The sequence below is a fragment of the Tympanuchus pallidicinctus genome, unplaced genomic scaffold (genome assembly GCF_026119805.1).
Source record: "Tympanuchus pallidicinctus isolate F22 unplaced genomic scaffold, pur_lepc_1.0 scaffold11, whole genome shotgun sequence".
In the NCBI taxonomy this organism is placed as follows: domain Eukaryota; kingdom Metazoa; phylum Chordata; class Aves; order Galliformes; family Phasianidae; genus Tympanuchus; species Tympanuchus pallidicinctus.
The window spans coordinates 14,723,949-14,745,528 of NW_026294627.1; the positions used below are offsets into that span (position 1 = coordinate 14,723,949).

The 21,580-nt window shown below is 38.5% G+C and overlaps 1 protein-coding gene across 1 annotated transcript in view; it reads left to right on the top strand.

Annotated features, from left to right (window-relative positions):
• RNF17 (ring finger protein 17) overlaps nucleotides 1-21,060 on the top strand; it is a 45,042-nt gene extending 23,982 nt beyond the window's left edge. Inside the window, exons 21-38 of the mRNA XM_052671289.1 lie at nucleotides 1,922-2,042; nucleotides 2,796-2,910; nucleotides 4,518-4,739; nucleotides 5,146-5,296; nucleotides 7,099-7,217; nucleotides 8,055-8,145; nucleotides 8,635-8,750; nucleotides 9,040-9,329; nucleotides 10,455-10,618; nucleotides 11,373-11,492; nucleotides 12,511-12,591; nucleotides 13,249-13,374; nucleotides 16,300-16,410; nucleotides 17,975-18,131; nucleotides 18,857-18,992; nucleotides 19,878-20,067; nucleotides 20,430-20,531; nucleotides 20,890-21,060. Coding sequence (XP_052527249.1) covers nucleotides 1,922-2,042; nucleotides 2,796-2,910; nucleotides 4,518-4,739; nucleotides 5,146-5,296; nucleotides 7,099-7,217; nucleotides 8,055-8,145; nucleotides 8,635-8,750; nucleotides 9,040-9,329; nucleotides 10,455-10,618; nucleotides 11,373-11,492; nucleotides 12,511-12,591; nucleotides 13,249-13,374; nucleotides 16,300-16,410; nucleotides 17,975-18,131; nucleotides 18,857-18,992; nucleotides 19,878-20,067; nucleotides 20,430-20,528 — 2,409 coding nt within the window. The 3' untranslated portion in view covers nucleotides 20,529-20,531; nucleotides 20,890-21,060. The remainder of the gene's footprint in view (nucleotides 1-1,921; nucleotides 2,043-2,795; nucleotides 2,911-4,517; nucleotides 4,740-5,145; nucleotides 5,297-7,098; nucleotides 7,218-8,054; nucleotides 8,146-8,634; nucleotides 8,751-9,039; nucleotides 9,330-10,454; nucleotides 10,619-11,372; nucleotides 11,493-12,510; nucleotides 12,592-13,248; nucleotides 13,375-16,299; nucleotides 16,411-17,974; nucleotides 18,132-18,856; nucleotides 18,993-19,877; nucleotides 20,068-20,429; nucleotides 20,532-20,889) is intronic.
• The last annotated feature ends 520 nt before the right edge of the window (nucleotides 21,061-21,580 follow it).

Below are 21,580 nucleotides of genomic sequence, written 5' to 3' on the forward strand. Positions count from 1 at the left end.
GTATTTATTCAAATAACTTTTCTTACACCATAAAAAGGATAACTTTTACATTCTCCCATTTCCAAATAATAAGCTAATCTAATTGCATTTTCGTTTGCTTCAAGGCATTTGACTCCTTCCTAACTTCTGCATCTTGTAGGAGTTTCTCCTTCTTTATCAAGAGAAAATCATAGTGGAAAAAGAAACGAGAAAGTGTTCATTAAAAAATGCACATAAGCAGAGAATAGTTATTTTTCTTCCACTGCTCTGGTTGCTCATACTTCTGATGCTGAACTTTGCATGTTGGTAGTCTTTCATTACCTGTCATAGGCAGCAGAACTAGTGATTGCTGCTATGATGGTTGGCCAGCTTCTATTAGTGAAAATAGGTTTGGTTGTTCACATGCGGAACAGAATGTTTCTGGGAAAAGTTTCAGCAAAAATAATCCAGCTCTTACGACAGCAAGGAAAGGGAAATGGTGAAAACTGCCAAATGTTCTTTGTTGCAATGTCTTAATACTGCAGGTCTGAGTGATTAATGAATAAAGGTGCTGGGATTTTGATAGGCTTTATCTCATCATCCCAGTTAGTTTCTTATTCTAAGGTTAATAATATCTGTAAGGTAAGAAATACAAATCTTTAGAAAAATCTGTGAGGTGTTTTTCAACTATTGAATACCTACTACTGGGTCATGTCACTTTGATCATGAGGGAGAGTGGGCCATGAAGATACTGATACAGAATGGAACATGAGCACTAAGGAAAGTAATTATTCTCAGCATTCTTCATACCATCCATAGGTTACAGTCTGGCAAGATCCATAAGTCAGAAGTTTGCATAAGAAGTAATAACTTGTTCCCACTGTTACTTCCAGCACAGATAGTAAAAAGATCTGCAGGCCTGCTTATGTGTTGCTATGATTTCAAATCTTTCCAATTTAAAAGAAAGGATTTGAAATTCTTTGAACATGAATGAACGCAACATCGCAAAATCAGACGTTCAGAAGGCAGGAGTGCCAGCAGCGAGGCTGCTTGTGTAGGTCTGGTGTTGGTTGTTACAGGAGAGATTTGAATTGTGCTGTTACAGGAAAAGTTGGACTTCTTTCAACCCTTTAATACAGTTTGCAGGCATTTCAATGAACTTTTCTGCTGCAGAAATGTTGCTGACCCTGAAATCAGCAGTGCTTAATGTAGTGTTGAGTTTGGCATGCACAGCCCTTTTCTTTTAATGTTATTTAAAATCTCCAGTTTTACTCCTGACTGCCTGTATCCTAAGTATACCTTCACATGATATTCTTATTTCCATTATATTTTTTTTTTCCTTCTTTCCTCTGCCTGCATTACTGTTCTTTCTTTTAGTGTGATAAACAAGAAGGAAGGAACAATGCCATCCACAGTTAACTTAAAATTGAACCTTAGTGTGGCCACTGATGTTTGAAATAAGGATGCTAAGGAATAATTATTTTGATCCAAGTACTTTGTCAGTTTCCCTGTTTGTGTGTTGTTTTGTTTGTTGGTTTGGTTTTGTATTTTGTTTTTGTCTTCCTAACAGCTTTCCAAAATCTGGCAGTTCTAACAGTTCCTGTGGTACTGTGATGTCTATGTATACAGTCCTTCAGACTTCCACAGTGGTACAGCCATTAAGCTTAAATGCATTAAGTGCGTGTCACTGCATTTGCTGTGTTAGTCTTTTTCATTGTCTGCAGTCCATTTTAGGTCTGACTGTAAAGATCATAAATAGGGGGCAAGGAGGGTTAATCTCGTTTCAAGCAAGATTCACATCCAGCTGTAGGGGTGTAGGATCACATGGGTCTTAGATACAAATAGTGTGGAGCCAGAAGCCTGGGTCGTGTTGTCTTTGCTGTCTTAGATGGCTGTGATTTTACTGCAATAGGATGAAATTGATTTATGTGCTCGCAGAGAATTAATGAAAGTTATTCTTCAGATGATCAAGTGCAGGCTGGCTTACATTGAACCTTGTGAAGCAGCAGGTGAATGGAGCAAAGCAACAACAGGAAGGTTCAAAGAAATGACTGAAGATAAATCTGTTTTGTGCTCAGTTGTTGGTAAGTTACCAAGAGTGTATCAATTTCTGCTCCCATATTGTTAAATTTTCTCACCTATAGAAATATGGTTTTCGTAGCTAAAAAACAGCATTTGTTTGAAATGCTTACACTCAGAAGTGGGACAGGTAGCAGAGTGTGAGAGATTTCAGGCAGGAACTAATTGAAGCAGAGCTAACAGACGTACCTGTGATGAAAGTTCTCTTTGTGTTTATTTAGGGCCACACCAGTATTAGGGGATTTCAGTAATCTGGTTTATTAAGATCAGCTTGTTTCCAAACCTCCTAGCTGTTCTTGGCAGTTTCTGACTTTATTGGCTTCTGTGGGTCTGATCACTGCTGCTCTAAAACATCCTCCCTGTATGCCTCAGGAATGGATTGCTGTGTGTGTGTGTATGTGTATGTATATAGTGCTATATAATTTATGGATATGCCATAATATATTTTTTTCCTGTATGCTATTTATTGTTAATAGGTAATTATTTTTCAACATCCATACAAAGTGGTTTGGAGTCCATATAGTAAATGAAATTTACATGCAGCAGGTGGTTTCCAGTAATTGTTGTCTTTTTAAGTTGATCTTATAGTTATGTGCAGAGCTATGGCTCTTTATGTTGTTGATTTTCGCAGTCATCAGTCAGGTTAATTCCAGAAAATTACCTTTCTTCATATTATCTGGCATGTCTCTGAACCAATAGTCTTTAATGGATCTTTGGTGCTAATATTGTTATTTGTTAATTATGTTATTAATTCACAGAGATGTTAGATAATATTTTGTCTGTTGAACTTTTTGACTCCCGTGCTGCTTGTGGAAGAGGCTCAAGTATTAACTGCCAGCTAGTCAGAGAAGACCTTGCATCCTACATACCGGGGTAAATACACTGCATAGTTTAAAAGTTTTTGGAAATACTGGATTTCTATCATGTTTGGCTTCAGTGTATCATCTTCAGTGATTGGAATTTACCACATTTATGAAACATTCATCGCAGTCATCAACTGGAATAAGTTGTGGTTCTGCTGCTGTATAACTGAATTCTCAAACCAAATCTGCTTAATAGATACTTTGCTAAAGTGTGATGGAATCAGAAGTAGCAGATATAAAGTGTTTGCATTGTGCTTCTGATGTGCTTGTGATGTGCCAAATCTTTCCTGACTGGTTACTATGGTTCACTTTCCCTTACACTAAGGAAAGAAATACCACCTTTGCTAGAGCTGCACCTCAAGTACCTCATCTCTTTGGAATCTCTGTTATTAGACAAGAAACTCTAATATGCCAGCTATGGACAGAGAAGAATTGGGAAGTCTCATGGGAGGGATGAGGCTGATACAGAGATTACACTGCCACATACAGTTTGTGTTTGGAAAAGACAATCCATGAGTTATAACTATGAAAATCAATTACTCTTTAGTTAATTTTTTTATTTTTTTATTTTATTGACCTGATGAGAATTAAAAGATTCTTAAATGTGGAGTTTAATTTCAAAAATGAAAATTCCTGAATTTTGTTGTTTTTGTTTTCTTTTGTTGTTTCAGGAGATGGCAAGTAAGTGGATTTTCACCTTAGTTCAGAAATGAATTAAATGCTAGGAATCCTTGTTTTGAGTTGGTGACAATTTTTAATAAGAAGTCTTGGTAAAGTTAGGTGGTTTTATTGGAACCTTAACAGCAGGATTGTTGTCACCACTGTATTTTCTTGTATTGCTGTTCAGCTATAATTAAAAGCCTTACTAGCCTTAATTAAATACAAGTTTCTGTGTAACTTCACTAATTTTGTTTATGTTTTCACTCTCTTCTCCATATTTGTACTGTGGGTAAAATAGAAGCAGGAATAAGAGACCTCATGGAGTCAGAATGAAAGACAGGAAAAGTGTTTGTATTTGTACTGTTGCTAGCAAACAGACTCAGCTTGGGGAATTTGACTTGATTCTTGCTGATTAGAATAAATATCTTGTTACAGATTTAGGTGTTGGCAGATGTTATGCCTGTCCTCCCCTGTTCAGCCTCACTCCCAGTGTCACTTCATTTCAAACACCTGCCCCCAGTCTTTAAGTACTGGAACAGTAAGGAATGCTCTCTGATAAAGCAGTTTGCTACCCGGGAAGGACAGGATAGGTGCTGGATCTCTGAAAAAGTTTCTTCTTGGAAGCCCAGAAATGCAGTTGAAGCTTATGCTTGCTGTTTCCTTGGGACTTTGTTACTTGGAAGAAGTCAGTTCTGCATTTAGAGATGATTTTCCAACTCTTTACATGTCTTTCGTTGATGCTATTCCAGTCATTTACTAGGCCAGGCTGTTGCTCACGTAAATGGGCAAATACTGACCAACTTCTGATGGCTTTATTCTGTTCACACCATTACAGCAAGTTTCTATCGAGGTATTTTTGATAGAATATAGATAGATATCTGTGCTGTTGACTGTTGAGCAATATTTGACTGAAAAATGTTTGATATGTGGATCCTGATTAATTTACACTCCATTTAGGTACATTAAAGGTACTCCTGCAAGTTCCAAGGAAACGTGGGACAATTCTCTGGAAGAAATTCCTGAAAAACTGAGAGCTTTAAATCCCGTAAACATGAAAGCCCTGGAGAGTCAGGATTTCAGATCATATTCTAAGAAAGAGTTACAGGTGATAATTAGTCACGTTGTGTCTCCTAGTAAAATTTTTATCCAGTGGCTGTCATCAGAAAGCAAACTGAAAAGGTACTAAAATTCAAATAAATTTTCTAGAGTTAAAGCATTAATGTTACTTACTTTTGAAGTGTAATTAGAATAAACTCTGCCATTGAATTAGTCATGGCATTAAATGAATGCCACATCTTTTAATGTTGTCAAAAGAAAGGAGTCTGTTTTTTCAAATAATGGGATAAGAATGTCCGTGATCTCTCTGAATAGTTCAGATGTTGAAGGGATTTATTTGGACATTGTCTGTTTCACAGCTTCGTTTCATTTATTTCTAACGTGCCATAAAGAAAAGCTACAACCTTAGCTTCTGTTAAACAGCTAATAAAATTTTACAGTATGCTAGTTAACCAGTCATTGGCTAAATAACACCTATCGCTCATTTGAGAAAATGCTACCACTAGAAAAATGTATTTTTGAATATTAGTTTACAGGAGAAGATGGATGCCTTCTACACAGAATCCCAGCCGCAGTCTGTGAAATGGGAAAATAATATGCACTGTGCTGTTTATGTGCGTGATTTGAAGCAGTGGTGTAGAGGACAGATAAGCAGAATTGTCTCTGAAACAACTGCTGAGGTAATCTCTCATTCTTACTTTCCTAAAATCTGTAAGCATTCATCGATTAAAGTCTGCATCCTCTGCATTAATACTTTGTCATGCAGCCTTCTGATTTTTGTCAAGCTGCAAATAAAATTACTGCTCCATCAGAGCTCAAATGCTCTTTGCAGGCAACGTGATAAATGAAACAGATTGAGATTGACTTTGTGTGTGTTTACACTTTGCTTTGCAACACGGCATAGATTCTCAAGCTATAGCCTAGCAGATTACCTTAGATTCCAATGGGAATGTGAACCTGGTCTTTGTAAGTCAAACTTAATGATCCTTGCTTAAAAAAATGGGGGCCAACTGGACTGAGTGCTGCACCACAGGAAGAAACGTAATCGTGTTCCTTGAACTCTTAAGCTGGTGGTGATGTCCTGTTCCATGTGAGTCTAACATCTGCCTTCTCACATAATTCTGTTTCAAACATATTTGGTTGCATTTCTTTGTCAAGAACAAGGAGTGCTGGAGGAGGCTGGTCATTAATAGGTAACAACTTGCATCAAAAGTAAGAGTAGCCTTACAGTTGTGCAGAGTATCCAGGTCTAGTTTACAGCTGGTTCTTTCAAGCTTCACCACGTTATGTACACGGGACTTGCTAGAAGGAACAAAAGCATGACTTCATCTGCTTGTTTCGCAGTAGCTAATCTGCTTTCTGAGGCTAAGAACTCTCAAAAAACAATTTTAAAATACCAGTTGGAAATGCTGGAAATGCACTATTCTGTCACTTTTATAGCACAGATTCGGTGGCTAACAATTCTTGTTGTTATATGAAATGACAAAGGGGCAGTCATACTTTATGTGAGTTCGCTGCTAGAGCATGCAGAGCTTTACCTAGGGATGAGGAATGATGTGGCTTAGAGTTTATAGCTTGAGATTAGTGGCAAACCAGTATGGACAATTTGGTGCTTGTCTGCTACCGATCAACTAGGAGGAAGCAGAAGAGACCAGCATGCAACTGGGAAAAGCCACATGCTCTAAGGCTGTGATCCTTAGGGGCTTTTATATGTTAGAAGGGAACACAGCAAAGCACAAGCAATCGAGGAATTTATTCTGCAGTGTGTTGTTAATTTTATGACATAGATGACTGATCAAGGAGCTGACATGGGAAGGTTCTTTTGAAATTGATGCTTTTGATGTGAGAGCTGGTCTGGGACAAGCGGGTGGCAGGCAGCCTTGGCTGCAGCGATCAGAAGGCAATGGAATTTGGGATCCTGAGAGGAAGAAGCAATGCAAAGAGCAGAATCACAGCCCAGGACTTCAGGAGAGTCAGTTTTGGCTTCCTTTGGGAATCTGCTTGAATGGTACCAGTAGGGAACGGCTGCAGTGAACGGGGGTCCAAGAGCTGTTTATTTTCAAAGATAACTCCAAGCTCAAGACAGGTTCATCAGCGTGGCCTTGCAGAAGTGAGGAGAGCAGGGATGTTGTTTTGACTTTAGCAGGGTTATTTCAGCATTTCTGGATTTACACACTTACATTTACCAGCATGACTGAGACAGCAGAAAAGAAATGAAGCAGGTGACAATCTTTGTGAAGTTGTTTAACCCTTTATGAGGACATCAGTGTGATTTGTCATCTCAGCACTGTGACAGACATCTGCACAAATGCCAGCACTGTTCTTCTTGTGTCGTCTGTTACGAATCTTGGTAATATTTGTCTCAGTCTTGCTTACCTGTTCAGGAATGCTTTAGCTTACCATGTGTTACTGGTAACACCAGGAGAGTGTGTGTGTGTGTGTGTGTGTGTGTTTGTTTCATTGTATTTCTTGTTTGTAACAGGTACTACTCTATGATTCTGGAGCAGAAAAAACAGTGGATATCAGTTGTCTGAGAGAACTTCAGGAAGACATGAAGAGAACTGAAACATTAGCAATAGAGTGTGCCTTAGCAGATATAAGGTAGCCTTCCTTACCCTTATGCTGAAGTAACAACATCAGAAACCTGATAATGATATAACTTAATTTTTTCCTGTATTAGTACTGATGATCTGTGATTTGAATATGATGGTTTTGGTTGGGGAGAGAGAGAAGAGAGGGGTTGGATAAAGAAGAGACAAGATGGGAGCCTCCTGTCATTTTTTTTGTTGTAAAGGGTTTGTTGTTTTGTTGGGTTTTTTTAAGGGTTATGGTAGATAACAGTGACACAAAATATGATATGCAAAGAAAGAATGTTTTATAGGGTGAATTATAAAATGCTGGGGAGATGCTACAGGTTTCCTTCTTTCTCTGAAGACTTGTTTTTCTTGACATGGAATTTGAGATGAATTAGATCTCATTGAAAGTATATAGGAGGTCTTTCTTCTATAGACTACAGTCAAGGAAGAGGACTGCGATGTATTTCCCCCTCCATTTTTTTTTGTAATACACTGTAAAGAAGTATTTGCAATACTTACTCCATGAATGGGTATAAAAGGCTGTTTGCAGGTGAAGTATGCATTTTCCTTGATTCTTTAAGACAGGTGTCCCACTTTCAGAGTGCACGGTTCTCAGTTTAACGTATGGGATGTCTAGATTTGAATCCTTTCTGTCTTATGGATTGAGAGGCGAAGTAAATTTTTTTTTTTTTTTTTTTTAAAGGTTGACTGTAATAGAGTTTGAGATTTGTTGGTTTGTTTTTCCCCTGGCAGTACAAGCAGTCTAAAAAGAGCATCAAAACGCCAGCAGAGGGTGGATTTTGTGGATAAAGTTTGGGTGCACTGCCTTCTCTTTCAGTAAAGGAGATTACTGTTTCCTTAGACCAACAGGTGGAAGCATGCAGTGGACAGCAACAGTGTGTGAATGTATCTCCTACTGCCTAACTGGGGCAGAAGCAAAAGTAGTGATACAGGTTTGTAATCCAGATCTGCACTGCAAGTAGTTCATTTAGCTTCTCACTTCTTTTTTGAGTATTTTCACTCGTCTAGGAGTCGTGAGAGGAACATGCTTAGGTTGTTGCTTGCTCTAAGGCTTTTTATTGTCCGTTTGTTTTACGTTTGTTTTTCACTGGAGCATTCATGTACCCAGAATAAAGGGAAAAAAAAACATTTTAGGTATACTTAGTTACTAAAGAATAGTATTTACATCTTCATCATCTCTGGGCTCCAGCAAATCCAGAGCTGAGCTTTAAAGCTTTTTTTACTTCCTTCAATGCCATGTTTGGAACAGTGTGTAAAATGATGAGGACAGTGATATGGGTTAAGTAAACTTTGCATGTTCTGACTGGGGCACAGACGTTGAGAGTCTCATTGGCAGTGTGCCCTGATGAAGTGCAAGAAGTGCCAGAAGTTGAGCAAAAATGCATGTAGTCATGTTTTACAGCTCTCATAACTTCTTGCAGGAAACCATTGAGGGGAGCACATTGCCTGTGAAAATCCTTTGGAAGGATGAGGCAGGACAACTGATTGATTTTTCAGAACACCTTATTGAAAAGGGTTTGGCTTTTAGAAACACAAGGTTTGGATACTTTCTTTTCTGTATCCTTTTAGACTCATAAATCTACGTTGCGGTGAAATAGTTAAACTTTTTTTACTTATTATCTTCTGCACTGTATGTAGCAATGAAACACCATCTTAAGTAACTTACATAACTTAAGAATTTTATATGTTCCACATTTCTGTTTAAGTTAGTAGATGGGAGATTTGGTGGTATGTGAACAAGGATTTGCTGAGTTTGTGGGTGTGTTTTTCTTTTTTGCTTTCCATTGTTCATCAGTTAATATATTGATATGATTTGCTTGTGCTAGAACTGATAAAGCTGCTGTGGCTTATACAGTCCCTGTGAAACATCCTAAAGTACATTTAGAGCAAGTGAACTCACAGCCGAGCACTTGTAACTCAGAACCTGCGTGTACAAGAAGCAGCTCTGATGAACAGGAAGACATTAATGTTTCAAAGAATGAACAGAAGTCCAGACTGCCTTTGGAAATGAATAAAACATACAAACCCCCCATTATACCTGAAGAAAGAAACTTTCAGGCTGTAGTAAGTTGCGTTGGAAATGATGGAACTCTTTATATAATACCAAAATCATCTGGTAAGTTTACATGGAAGGAAACCCATGTATGTCTATGAATCCGATCGTGTTTGTGTATCAGAAAATGCCAGATGTGTTCTATTGTATGTGTTCTGTATGGAAACGTAGTTCAGAAAGTTTCCTCTTAGGGAATGCTGTGCTTTAGATACGCTAAGATTTCAGTCTTGAGAGTGAGGGCTGTGCCGACCATGGCAGCTTTGCTGCTTTCAGACGAAAAAGCCCAAATCCCCACCAGGTGGCGCGGCGCCCTTAAACAGACCCAGATCAGCTGTCCTGTCCTTCATCGCCCCGTAGGTCGGGAGCCCCGCCATGGGAACAGGCAGGCTGCCTGTCTTCTCTACGCCGTGTTGGCTAAAGCAGCACGGGTTTTATTTTAATTTTTTTTTTTTTTAATGTGTGGTGCTCTTATATTGCTGGAGTTTTTTTTCTTCAATTTGAGCCCAGTACACAGGGTTTTGGTTTTTTTAATAATTTTGGTACGTTAGATTCTGTATCTTATTTTCTGCTGGAACTCATTGAAAGGTGCAGTTTAATCTGGCAGGTGCAGCATTAGTCTTTGGTACCATGATAATCTGCTGTGTTGAGGAGAAAGAATTTTGCCAAGGGAAAATTCCTTTTGTCACTCTACAAATATATTTAACTGTATGAAAAGCAAATACAATAACCCCCCTGGTCCAGCGCTGTGTTCTTACACTTGTTCCTGTAGAGCATGTCCAGTGCTGAACAAGATTTTTTGGGCAGCTGTTCTGTGGTGGCTTTTGTCCTTTTGTGTCTGAGAATCTGCTGGTGTTTTCATGCAGAGATTCTCGTATTCCTCTTGTCAAGGTGTCAACTGCAAAGTTTATAGACCCATCTTTTCAGGGATTAGAATCCTCAATTACTAATGGGCTTAATATGAGAACAGTGATTTCCTTCTTGTTGAAGTGGTAGCTGATTGGCTTATGATACAAATTGAACATACCTACTGTAACAATCTTGCAAAACATCATTTTGGAATGGCAGGTGTACTTAATGCTTATACATGTCTTTGAACGTGCTGTCTCTTTTAGGTCTGTCTTAGTGATCAGAATAATTCGTACAGACTTTGAATTTCATACTGTGCTGCTTTTTTCTTTTATTTTCCAGAAAGTGAACTAAAGAAATTGATGGTTGAAATACAAAGTAACTTTAAGTGCCTTGGTCTTTTGGAACCCTATTCTTGGAAAAAGGAAGAAGCTTGTGTTGTAAGAGGGTCAGATAGCCTTTGGTATCGAGGTAAAGTTGTAGAGCATGGTGGTGGTACTCTGCAGGTAAGTTTGTATGTCTCGTGTGTGTGTAAACACGTGTTTATTTTATGTGCTCTCAATATATTTCAGTGCTTCAAATTTCTAACTCTTTCTGTTCAGCTGACTTCACTGTCCAGATGCTCATTCTGTTTAAAGCTGATCAGTGTTCTGATTTTGTTTTGATCTTGAAGATGAATTCTGTCTGCTTATTTCAGTTTTCAAGTTTTTCCCATAGTTTTCCTATTAATGATAAATGCTCTTAAGTAAAAGCTGTCTTCAGTCCGTTGATTAGCTGCAAGTAATCTCATTTGATTTCCTGTGTTTGTGTTCTTAACATTTTTGTTATGAACATAAGCAGAATGCATTGAAAATGCTTCTTTAGTTTCCATCTGACCAGCCAGTAGTGGTTGTCTGTTTGAAATCTTTCTATTGCTGTGGTATAGAGCTCCTTTTTCTACTTAAATGCTACTATTAAGTAGTCTCTTCAGTCTGCATGTGCTTTTTTATTACAGCAAGTCGACACTTCCCTAGTTCATAATGTATTTTTAGTTAAACTGTTGCAGATTATCACACAAGAGGCAGATTTTGTGTAAGACTAGATTCTGATCTACCATGGTGGTTCTTTAATCTTTTCCCTCCTTTCTACTTCATCACATTACATGCAAATCAGCAAATGGTTGTTTTTCTTGCAGAAGACTGGATGCTGTAAATGAGCTCTTTCTTCTATTAAACTTGTCCTTAAAAACAGGAATGATTTTAGAAGAACTTTTTCATACAGGTACAGTATGTAGACAGTGGTTGCATAGAGAGGGTCCCTCAGTGCCACCTGCATCCAACTACATTGTATACTTCTATTCCTCCATTTTGCATACCATGTCAACTCTACAAGACAACCCCAGTGAGTAATGCTAAATTTTGAGGCTTCTTAGTAGGCAGTTATTCAAACTGATAGTACTGTTTTGTCATAGAAAGGTTTAGTAGTTTGCTTGTATTTGTGCTTGCCTCTGAGAATTCAAAGCAGCTGAAAAGATAATTTCATTGGGGCAGTTCTCAATCAGAAAGTGCTCGATGGCTTTCAGAAGTGACCATGCTTCAAAAACAGCCATCATTGGAACGAAGTCATTGTGAGACAGGACACTGCAGTGGCTGGTGGTTTGCTGCTCCAAAGTGGCAGTTTGTTCTACAGTAGCAGCAAGAAGAAGCAAGTCCTGGCTTTCATACTGCAGATCAGAAACTTGTAGATTTCCAGTTCTTGGGAAAGTGATTCTGTCAATTTGAGCATAGCTGCGTGGGAAACAATTTGTTTTGCTAAGCTAATAGAAATAGTTTTAAGGCTTTTTTTGTTAGAGTCAGGAAATAGTTCACATGATAAACATGTGAAGATGTTTGCGTATGTTACCCATTTTTTAAGAGGTGCATTTAAGTGTAGACTACTGAAATACGTAACTGACTTCTGAGAAAACTTAAATTGCTGCAAGACTTCAGCAGTTCAGTTGATAGATTAGTAAAGGTAAGCTTATAGGTGTGTGGGTCAGGAAGCAAATAGATACTGCTTAATATTTGAAGTATTCTGTCTTCTGCTCTCTGCTATATTCAAGTGTACTCCTATGTCTTTGGATTATGTTTCACAGAACTTAACACATGTACATGTAACTCACATGGTACCATCTCTTCCTGAGCCTCTTCAAGATTTGAAAATAGCTGCATCAGCACAGCATTGTTACCCTGTAAGCTTTAGTGCACCAAATAGCAGAAAATGTTACGTTGTTCTAGACAAACCAGGCTAACAGAGTGTGTTTTCAAAGAAGCTGCTCAATGATAGGCATGTCTTTTTGTGGTAGTATTTTAAGAATAATATAAGCATGCTGTTTGTCAGCACGTGAAAGTTCAAAAGTTTCTTCCTTCTTACCAAATAGATTGGAAGTTCTTGGCAGCAGGATGCAGTGGATCTCCTTCAAAAGCTACTTAGAAATGAGGAGGTTGAAATACATGTTCAGGTAGCATAATTTCATCATTGGTGTGGAACGAGGCTTATCTTTATTTGTACTTCTAAACTTGCATTATGAACACTAGCTGAAAGAAGGTAGCAAGAAGTGTGTTTCTTAAATCAAACATTTTTTTCATCCTCAGTCTTTGTGTGAGAAGGAAGGAGAATCCAAAACTAAAATTGCTTTCTAATGGTTTTCAGGCCTTAAAATATATCCCTGTGATGTAAATGATTTTTTTGTTGATGTTTGTCTTCCATTGTCATTCTGATGTGGTAAATTCTTCTAAATACAGCTTTTAAGTGATGAAATTTTGACATAGCTAAGCATGGGCATGTCTAAATTAGTATATTAGCATTACAAATAAACAAATAGCTATTTTGTCCAAAAAACCTGAAATTTCACATAACTTTTAGTTGTGAAAGGTAGTTATTATTGAATGAGAAACATGAGATAATGTTTCGGTGTTACACTGAATAGTCACTGCTGCCATTCCACAGGGAGACTGTCATGCTCCAGTTTGTTGTAGTTGCTGTTAACCATCCTCACTGTGTTTGTACCTTTGAATGTATGTGCATGGTGTCGTTAGATTAGAATTTCCTAGCCACTATTTCTAAAACCTGACTGCTGTTATTATTGTTGTAGTCTTACTCTGCCTCTTGTAATTAGGAGCTCCCTGATAGTCCCTGGGGAAAACTGTCCATCTGCCTGTATTTCAGTGGAATGTCAGTTTCTTCCTTCATGGCAGACAAGAAGTACTGTGTTGTTGATGACTGTCAGGAAATAGCAAAGCAGGTGAGGTTTTTTGTCTCTTGCAACTGTTAGAAGGAATACCTGGTTACTTACTGTGAATGTTGATGTTTTTATTTTCTTGCACTTCCATATAGTTTTGCAGCAAGACCAACTATAGCAGCTCCTGAGCATAACAAATGTAGGTGTGATACACTGCTAAAATTGCATGGAACAGTGAGTGGCCAAAAGTTTGTTCTTGAACCTGGTGCTGAAAGTGGATTTTTAGTCTGCATTTCTGTTCAATTTGTATGTTCCTCTAAAACATAATTTTAAAAGGATGGGAATAGTATGAAACTCCTGTCACTTAGAAGGGATTAGTTAATCCTAGAAAAGCATCTAAACACAAATTCATGGCAAGGTTGTTCGTTGTCTCATGTAACATATTTGAGTTGGCTGCTCCAGGTCAGATACGTGTCTTAAAGTCGACCTGTATAACTGACTTCATCTAGACAGGGACTCCCTGTCTAGTGAGTGATGTGGAAAGTATTTTCTCTTCCCCCACTCCTAACTCCATATAATTCCTGCTATTCACTTCCTTCCATCTCACTGTGTCCCAAGACAATCATACTGGCTCTGGAGGAGGAGGGGAAAACTGATAGGAAATTGAATGCTCTCATTTCTTTCTGGGAGCAAAAGTTGAGTATGTCACCAGCAAGGTAAATCAAGTGACAAGTGAGGGCTCTCCACGTAAACCCAATAATCTTTAGAATTAATTAGATTGTCCATTTCAAGTCTTCAAGGTCTTCATTCAAGTGATAACTACGTCCGTGTATTTATTTTCCAAGAAGTTTATTAATATCTACAATGAATTTTATGAAGTGCTTGAGGAAGTAGAATGTAAAGAGTAGTTGAAGGATAACTATTTTTCTTTCCAAAGTGAGTCTCTACTTCAGAAAATAATTCTGCAATGTGATGTATAGTGCTGTCAGTCTCTGCTAATGCAAGTCTTGGAATGTATGATGCAGTTCAGAGAATGTCTGTGTGTATTAGGACTGAAAAACATAGTGAAAAGTAGTCTCAGTGTTTTCATGATGTCAGCACATGACACACAGCTGTCATTGAACTAAATAGGAGTCTTGAGATTGTACCATGAAAATGAAACGTGAAAAACAAAATTTCAGAAGGAAGCTGTGAGCAAAGAGCAGAATTCAGAAAGCCTGGAGTACTTTCTTCAAGCAGATCCTTTTCCAGAATAAGTTGTTCTGAACAATTTATAGGAAAATGTACCATCTCCTGAGCAAGAGGAGCAAGGCATCTGCAGCTCAGGCTGCTTCCAGAAGCTGTTTGGAATAACAGGTAGATGAAACTTGCAGCTCTGGGTTTATCTGTAGAGACTGAAAAGCCATCATCACAAGCCTGGTGATAGACTGACTAAAGGATATCATTAGTATATAAAGCATATCCATTATAGATTTTACTGTTCTAGAGGGTTTTGTAATCTCATTTCATTGCTTCTAATCTGTAAGCATACTGACAGGCACTGTGCTGTATTTCTTTGTTCTAGTTCTGTTAGTAATGGTAATAAGCTGGTTAAGTAGAGTCCACTACACCCCTGTCCTGGTACAGTGTGTTCTTGTCTTTAAGATAGTTTTCTCTAGAGCTGCAGAAGTTGGTTTTAGGAGCTGTTAAGACTACAGACTTGTCCTTCCTTGTAAGGAGCAGGGAGTGCACCCCAAATGTCCTGGGGAAGCTTAGAGCAGTGATTCTTACTGTAGGTCTTACGTACAGAAGTGGTTCATGAGTGTATATGATTACATGCATGTGTGTGTGATGTGTGTATGTATATACACACCTACATGTATATGTTTGTATATCCTATTGGGGGGCTGCAGGTTTTGTTTGGATGTCACTGTGGAGCCATGCTGCTAGGTGCTGCCTTGTGCTCATGTATTCAGACATGGGGAGCGGTGATCTTGCTTCATGCAACAGACAGGTTTTTAACGTGTTTGTTCTGAGCTCAGACCAGGCTTCTAGAAATGCTATCTTTTTCCTTAATAGTATTTAACTATACATAAACACTTCTGAAACAAAGTCAGCTCAAAATTCCTTAAACAGACCATTTCTATATTTATTGATGTATTTCTTTTGTATTTGTATGTTCCAATACATATTAGAACCATAGAATCACAAGGTTGGAAAGGACCTGCAAGACCATCAAGTCCAACTGTCCTCCCACTACCACTGCTACCACAAGCACTAAACCATATCTTGTAGCTCCTCATCCAGATGCCTCTTGAACACTGCCAGGGACGGCGACTCCACCACCTCCCTGGGCAGCCATTCCAGTGCCTGACCACTCTCTGAGAGAAAAGGTTCTTCCTTGTGTCTAACCTAAACCTCCTCTGGTACAACTTGTGGCCAATTCCTCAGGTCCTATTGCCCCTTTGCTGTGAGGCTCTTAAAATCTGCATATTTAAGCTCTTAATCTGAGCAAAGGTTTGCTCATTCTGTTCCTTCTTAAGCTGCTCCTGGGATTGACAGGTTGTTTTTAGTTGTTGGTTTGTTCTTTTGTTGTTGGTTTAGGAGGCAAAACTGGGGAAAGTCTGTCCGTTTTAGGTCAGGAGATGAGCTCCAAACTGCAGCTGATGTGGTAGTTAAATTCAGTCTACTAACAATAAGAAAAGACCTTTAAAAACAGAAAAGTGACACCACAGAATGGCTGAGGTTGGCAGGGACCTCTGGGTCCATCTGGCCAAACCTCTGCTCCAGCAGGGAACAGGCTGAAATGTAAGCTGAATCTTCAGAGCTAGGTGTAATCAGGTTGCCTGTCACAGTGTTCTTGATCTTTGTGTATGTTTATCAGCAGCACACTGTTTACATTGTTATAATGATGTTATTACAACAGGATTTGAACGAGAAATCATACAGATGCCAGTTTGCATTTTTGTTACGAAATACAATGCTTGACTGAAGTTTGTCTTGGTGTAGGTGCTGGTGGAAGGACACACTCCTGTTTTGCCTTCATACAAGTTGCCGCCGCTACCTGTTCAAGGAGATATCTTTCCTGTCAGGGTAACCCATTTTGTGACCCCTAAGGAGGTACGATTTGTGAACATCTCGCATACATTGCACACAGGAAACACTGCTGTCTCATCTGCTGGTGAAGGAGATATCAAAAGCTTTGAATTTCAGAAAATACCAAAAGCAGTGTTGCAGAATGCCACTTATTTTACTGATCCAGGTGGTCAAGTAGTTCAGCTATCTGAATGATCTCTTACTAGGAATACTCTTAGGGGCTGGGGCAGACAGAGAAATAAATATTGCCTGTTGACCTGGGGGGGAGAAAAAAAAAAATGGAATTTTAGGAAATAGAAGACTGTAGTGTGGTATGTATTAGCCCTGAGTAGTAAGAAACTAGGTCATTGGGTTTCAGTTTTACAGAACACAAAGGATTTTTCTCTTTATTCTCCAAAAATGAAATTGCTGGGATTTTGTACGCTGTGAGCCTTTTCTTTGTTTTCTGATTGGTCATTGGTTTTCATGTGATCCATACATAGCTGCCCTCTCTAGTCTCCCAGGGCAGAAGGCTGAATATTGATTGATTAAATAAAAGATGCCTGTGTGGGCTTCAAATGTTGGATGAAATACAAAACTGGGAAGCAGTGAGAAATTGATTGTTCTACAAAATCTAATGTTTTTTGAGTGTGTTGATCTGTGTACAAGTACTTGTATGCATCATTTTGGTAAACCAAAAAAACAAGTTTGGCATTCTTAAAGTGATTGTTTTAAATTCAGCATTATGTTTTGTTGTAAATTCATCACATCCAATTTACATAAACATAAAGCATCTTCACCAGAAATATGTATTCTACATAGTCCATTGTTAGGACTAAATGCAGGATGGAAGTATCTGGGAGTTTTCTTTGGTTGTCTGGTCTGCTTCCTCTCTTATGGGAACAACATTATAATGAGTATTTTTTTTTTTTCATTTTGTGCACATTATTTGAACTCTTGCTTCTGATCACAGCATATAATCATAAGCACTGCACTCTGCTCTGGACTCATTTATTTAAGCACCATTACAGGATGGGGTTGTGGTTTGACTGTATGTTTGGTACAAATTAGAAAATTGATTTTCTTCCTGGCTCAGAAATACTAGTAACTTACTCATTAATTATTAGGGCGATCTGTAGAATACGATGTTCAGAGATAGCTCAGGTGGATTTCTTCAGTTGTTTTTTCTTCTCTGGACCCACAGCATTATGCTGATGATAGCAAATACAGCACTGTTTCAAAAGTTCTTCTTTCAGTAGTTTTAAAATCAATCTTTGGTTTGCCATTACAAAGTGAGATTGTTTATCAACTAGCGGGAGGGAGGAATCCTAATGAGGTACAGCTAGGAAAGCTTACATAGATATGTTTTCTAGTACGTGTTCCTTTCACTCTTTTTCATATTGAAATGTGGTTTTGGTCAACGGTTACTTGCTTCGAATTTGGGGGAAAAAATTACATGAATACAAAATTATTTGAAAGAAGAGAAGAGAGTTGTGTGCAGAAACCTTTCCAAGATGGGAATAAATACACTTCCAGTAATCCTCGATCACTGAAATTTGAAGGTTAAAAGAAGCCTGCAAAGTTCATAAGAAGGCCTCTTCTTGAATAGGTATATATCTGCCTTACTCCTTCTGAGAACCTTACCAAGCAGTCTGCCACAGAGGGAGATGTCAGCTGTTTCTCAGAGTTGAAGACCCTTGATGAAGCCCTGAAATGGTGCAATAAATACGTGGATAGTCTTCCCCTTCTCACAGACTTCAGAACAGGTACATCAGTGTGTTCATTTTTCCCTTCTTGTTCCATGTGGATGTTCAAAAACCTGAAATTATTTTTCAGTAATAGAAATAATTCTGTTTCAGTGTAGCTTTAAACAGAAGTCTATCAGAGTGCCTAACTGTATGATGATTATGTGATACACTAAATGGAGACTTCTTTGTCATATTTCTCCACTAGAAAATGATGGAAAGAACTCAAATTTCTGCTGAAGCTGATAAGAACAGAGTTTAGATTGCATGTGACAGTAATAAAGCTCTGCCCTGAAGCTGTAACCGTGGGAGTCTTTCTGTCAAATACTCGAAAGAAATAAGATATCTAAAGATTACATAGCCAAGAGTTGAAGTGATGTTGGCCATAGAGAGTGTCACTTCACTTCATCTGAATTTCTCAGTGTAGGCAAAAGACAGACTTTGTGAAGAAACCAGTCAGTGCTGGCACTGGATTTCTGCAAGTAGTAAAATTCTGCTTGGGGCTTGATGCAGTATCTGCCTTGTACGTTTTAGGCTCTGTCTTCTGTGTTAAAGAACATGAATCGAAGTTGTAAAGTTCCAGTGCTGAGCACTCTTTAGTCTTTCTTCTGGTAAAGAAACTGGACTATAATTGCATACCAGTGATAGTGAATTCGAGTTCAGAGGGAGTTGGAAGACATGTAGAAAAAGTAATAGCATGAGTTAGAAATGGAAGAAAACCTGAACTTTTTGTGTTGTTTTTACAGAAATGCCTTGCCTCGTAGAGTATGAAGATAGTTTATGGTATAGAGCGAAGCTCCAGTCTGTTGAAGAAACTGACACTGTTAAGATCCTGGTTCAGTTTGTTGACTATGGCAATTTTTTAGTTGTCCCAACAAGCAAGTAAATATATAAGAAAAAAACAAATGCATGTATAACATGGGTGTGTGTGTGTGTGTGTGTGTGTGTACATGTGTATGTACTTACTATAAGCGTTTATTTATACCAGTACTCTTAACATACAGATACGTAAGTGATAGCTTATCACTAGATGCCTGTTCTGACTGGTGCTGAGCCAGTCCAGGAAGAGCCTTTCAAGCATCAGCCCATGCTCTGGTGTCAGCTGGATATTGCAAACACTCAAGACTTTTAGGGTTGCCTAAACTTATTTGAATTTTCTCTCTTGAAGTATTTTCTCTTCATATAAATACTGCTCAGTCATGCTGACGTGCTCTTGAGCTCATGCAGTAACTATAATTCCTCGCTTAAGATAACACAAGAAAAATGGGGATTTGAACAGCTGCCCTGCTTCTTGAACTAGTTAAGATCTTGGGGAGAGACTTCTTGATCAGTTTCCACTCTTTCTGACATAAAAGGACTGTGATGAATGGAGAGATACTATAAATCTGAAGTGCTCTGTCAGGTATTCTGGTTCGGGTACTTCAGAATGAAGCATCACAGAAGTCCACATACACCAGCTTTGGAGATCTGCACTGGGTGCCTCAGCCTCCCCTCAGGTGCAGTAATGAAACCAGTGTGCTCAGCAGGTTGAGGGCTCTGTGTGGAACTGGCCCTGCTTCTTGATTCAGCCATGCTGAAGTCCTTTGAGAGCCTAGCCCTCCAGATGAATTAGTTTGGTGTGACACCATCAGTTTATTGTAGAGCAGTGACCCTGATCCCAGCCTCCTCACCTTTAATCTTTTGCACTACTGAGCTGTCTTTCTGTCCTTAATAATGGTTTTGATTGACAGGTAGATTATTGCAGGAAAACATTTTTCTTTGTTGCAGGTTGCGTCAGATACCTCTTCATTTGCTGAAGTATCCTGTTCAGGCAGTACACGCCATGTTGGCTGGCTTTAAGCCTTCATTATGTGATACAAGTGTAGAAAGAATTCCTTACTGCCCAGAATGGAGTGTGAAAGCATTGTGGACTATGATGGACTCTGCAGAAGGAAAACAGCTCTCTGCTTCCATTCTTGTGAGAAGCATTGTTATTTCTTTGCACACTTGTTGAGCCTGAAATTCTTTCTAGCAATCTCAGTATAATTCCTGTTCATTCTGCTGCGGACCCTCATTGTTTAAAATTGTGAACCATTTACTATGAAGGAATTGCTGTTGGGGAGAGAAAATCGTGTGGCTCTTTCCTTTTTCTTAGAATCAAGATGCTTCTGAGCATCCCTTTTCTTTAAGGAAAGGAAACTGCTTTTTAAAAACAGAAATACTCCATGCGTGCATGGAACTGCGAATAGAGCCAGTGAAGTCATTGTTAGCATTGATTAGCTTGGAGATGTGAAGGGCTTATTATCACAGTACTGAATAATGTCACCTTCTGATTTTCAGTCACTTTCACCAGAGGTCACGATTTTCCTGTATGGCGAAGAACAAAAACTGGTTCATATGAAGCTGATAGAAATGGGACTTGCAGATTTGGACGAATGAAATGTAAGTACAGTGAATAAGAACTACAGATTTGTAGTAGGGCATTATTTCAAAAACTTTAAGCCAAGGTCTAAATTGCCATCTAATGTGAATTGACCACAAGCAAATTACACGGTTTTTTTTTTGTTTTTTTTTTTTTTTAAAAAAAAAACACTCTTCTGTCCCCACTTCTCTAATGAAAAGCTGTTTAAAAGTGGGAATTACTTAAATATTATTGAAGCCCACATAATAGCTGTAAGAAACAAGTTAGTTGAAGTGTTAATATAACAGGAAGAACTCCTGCTACTCAGTGAAGAAGGTAACTTGCAGGTGAGCAGCAGTATCCTCTTCCCAAGTAATTTTAATTATTCTTCATTTTCAGTATTTGTTCTCAATGTCTGTGCCAGTGGTTCTCAGACTGTGTTCTCATCTGTGATTGTTTATGAATGTCCATCCAGTCAAACATGAAACACAGCAAAGAGAAGCTTTACAGTATGCGTTGCCTACAGAGACGCTGAAGGACTGCTTTGTTCTGGTTTTTGGAGGGGTGGTTGGTTTTTATTTTTAACAACTCAGTATTGCTTTTCCCTCCCATTTATTGAGTACTCTTTTTATCTATGTTTGTTTTCTCTGGTTCTGAATCTTGAAATAAGTGAACTTACTCTAAACCACTTTTGACCTTAAAGCCGTTAGTATTGTTCTTTCAACTATTTTTGTGAGAGCAGATGGAATGAGTGTGAAGTAGTGAAGAAATAAATACAGAAGTAATGTTGGGCACCACTGTTCATTGTAATAGGTGAAGGGATGATGATACTGTGGTATAACTAGTTTATATTTCAGGCATATTTGGTGACAGTGCTGCAGTACTGGAACTAGGAATGAACAGGTGGGAGAGGGCGATGTTACTGCTGTTGTTGTGAAACACGTTTGCATTGTTGTGTTTTGGTTTCAGTACAAGATGGATGGGTTTTGTTTGTTGTTGCACTTCTTCCTCCTCCCCTGTCTGCAGCATTCAGTTGAAAGTGTTACAATAAAGAGGAGCTTGCTCAGCATAAATGATGGTTTCTTCTCTT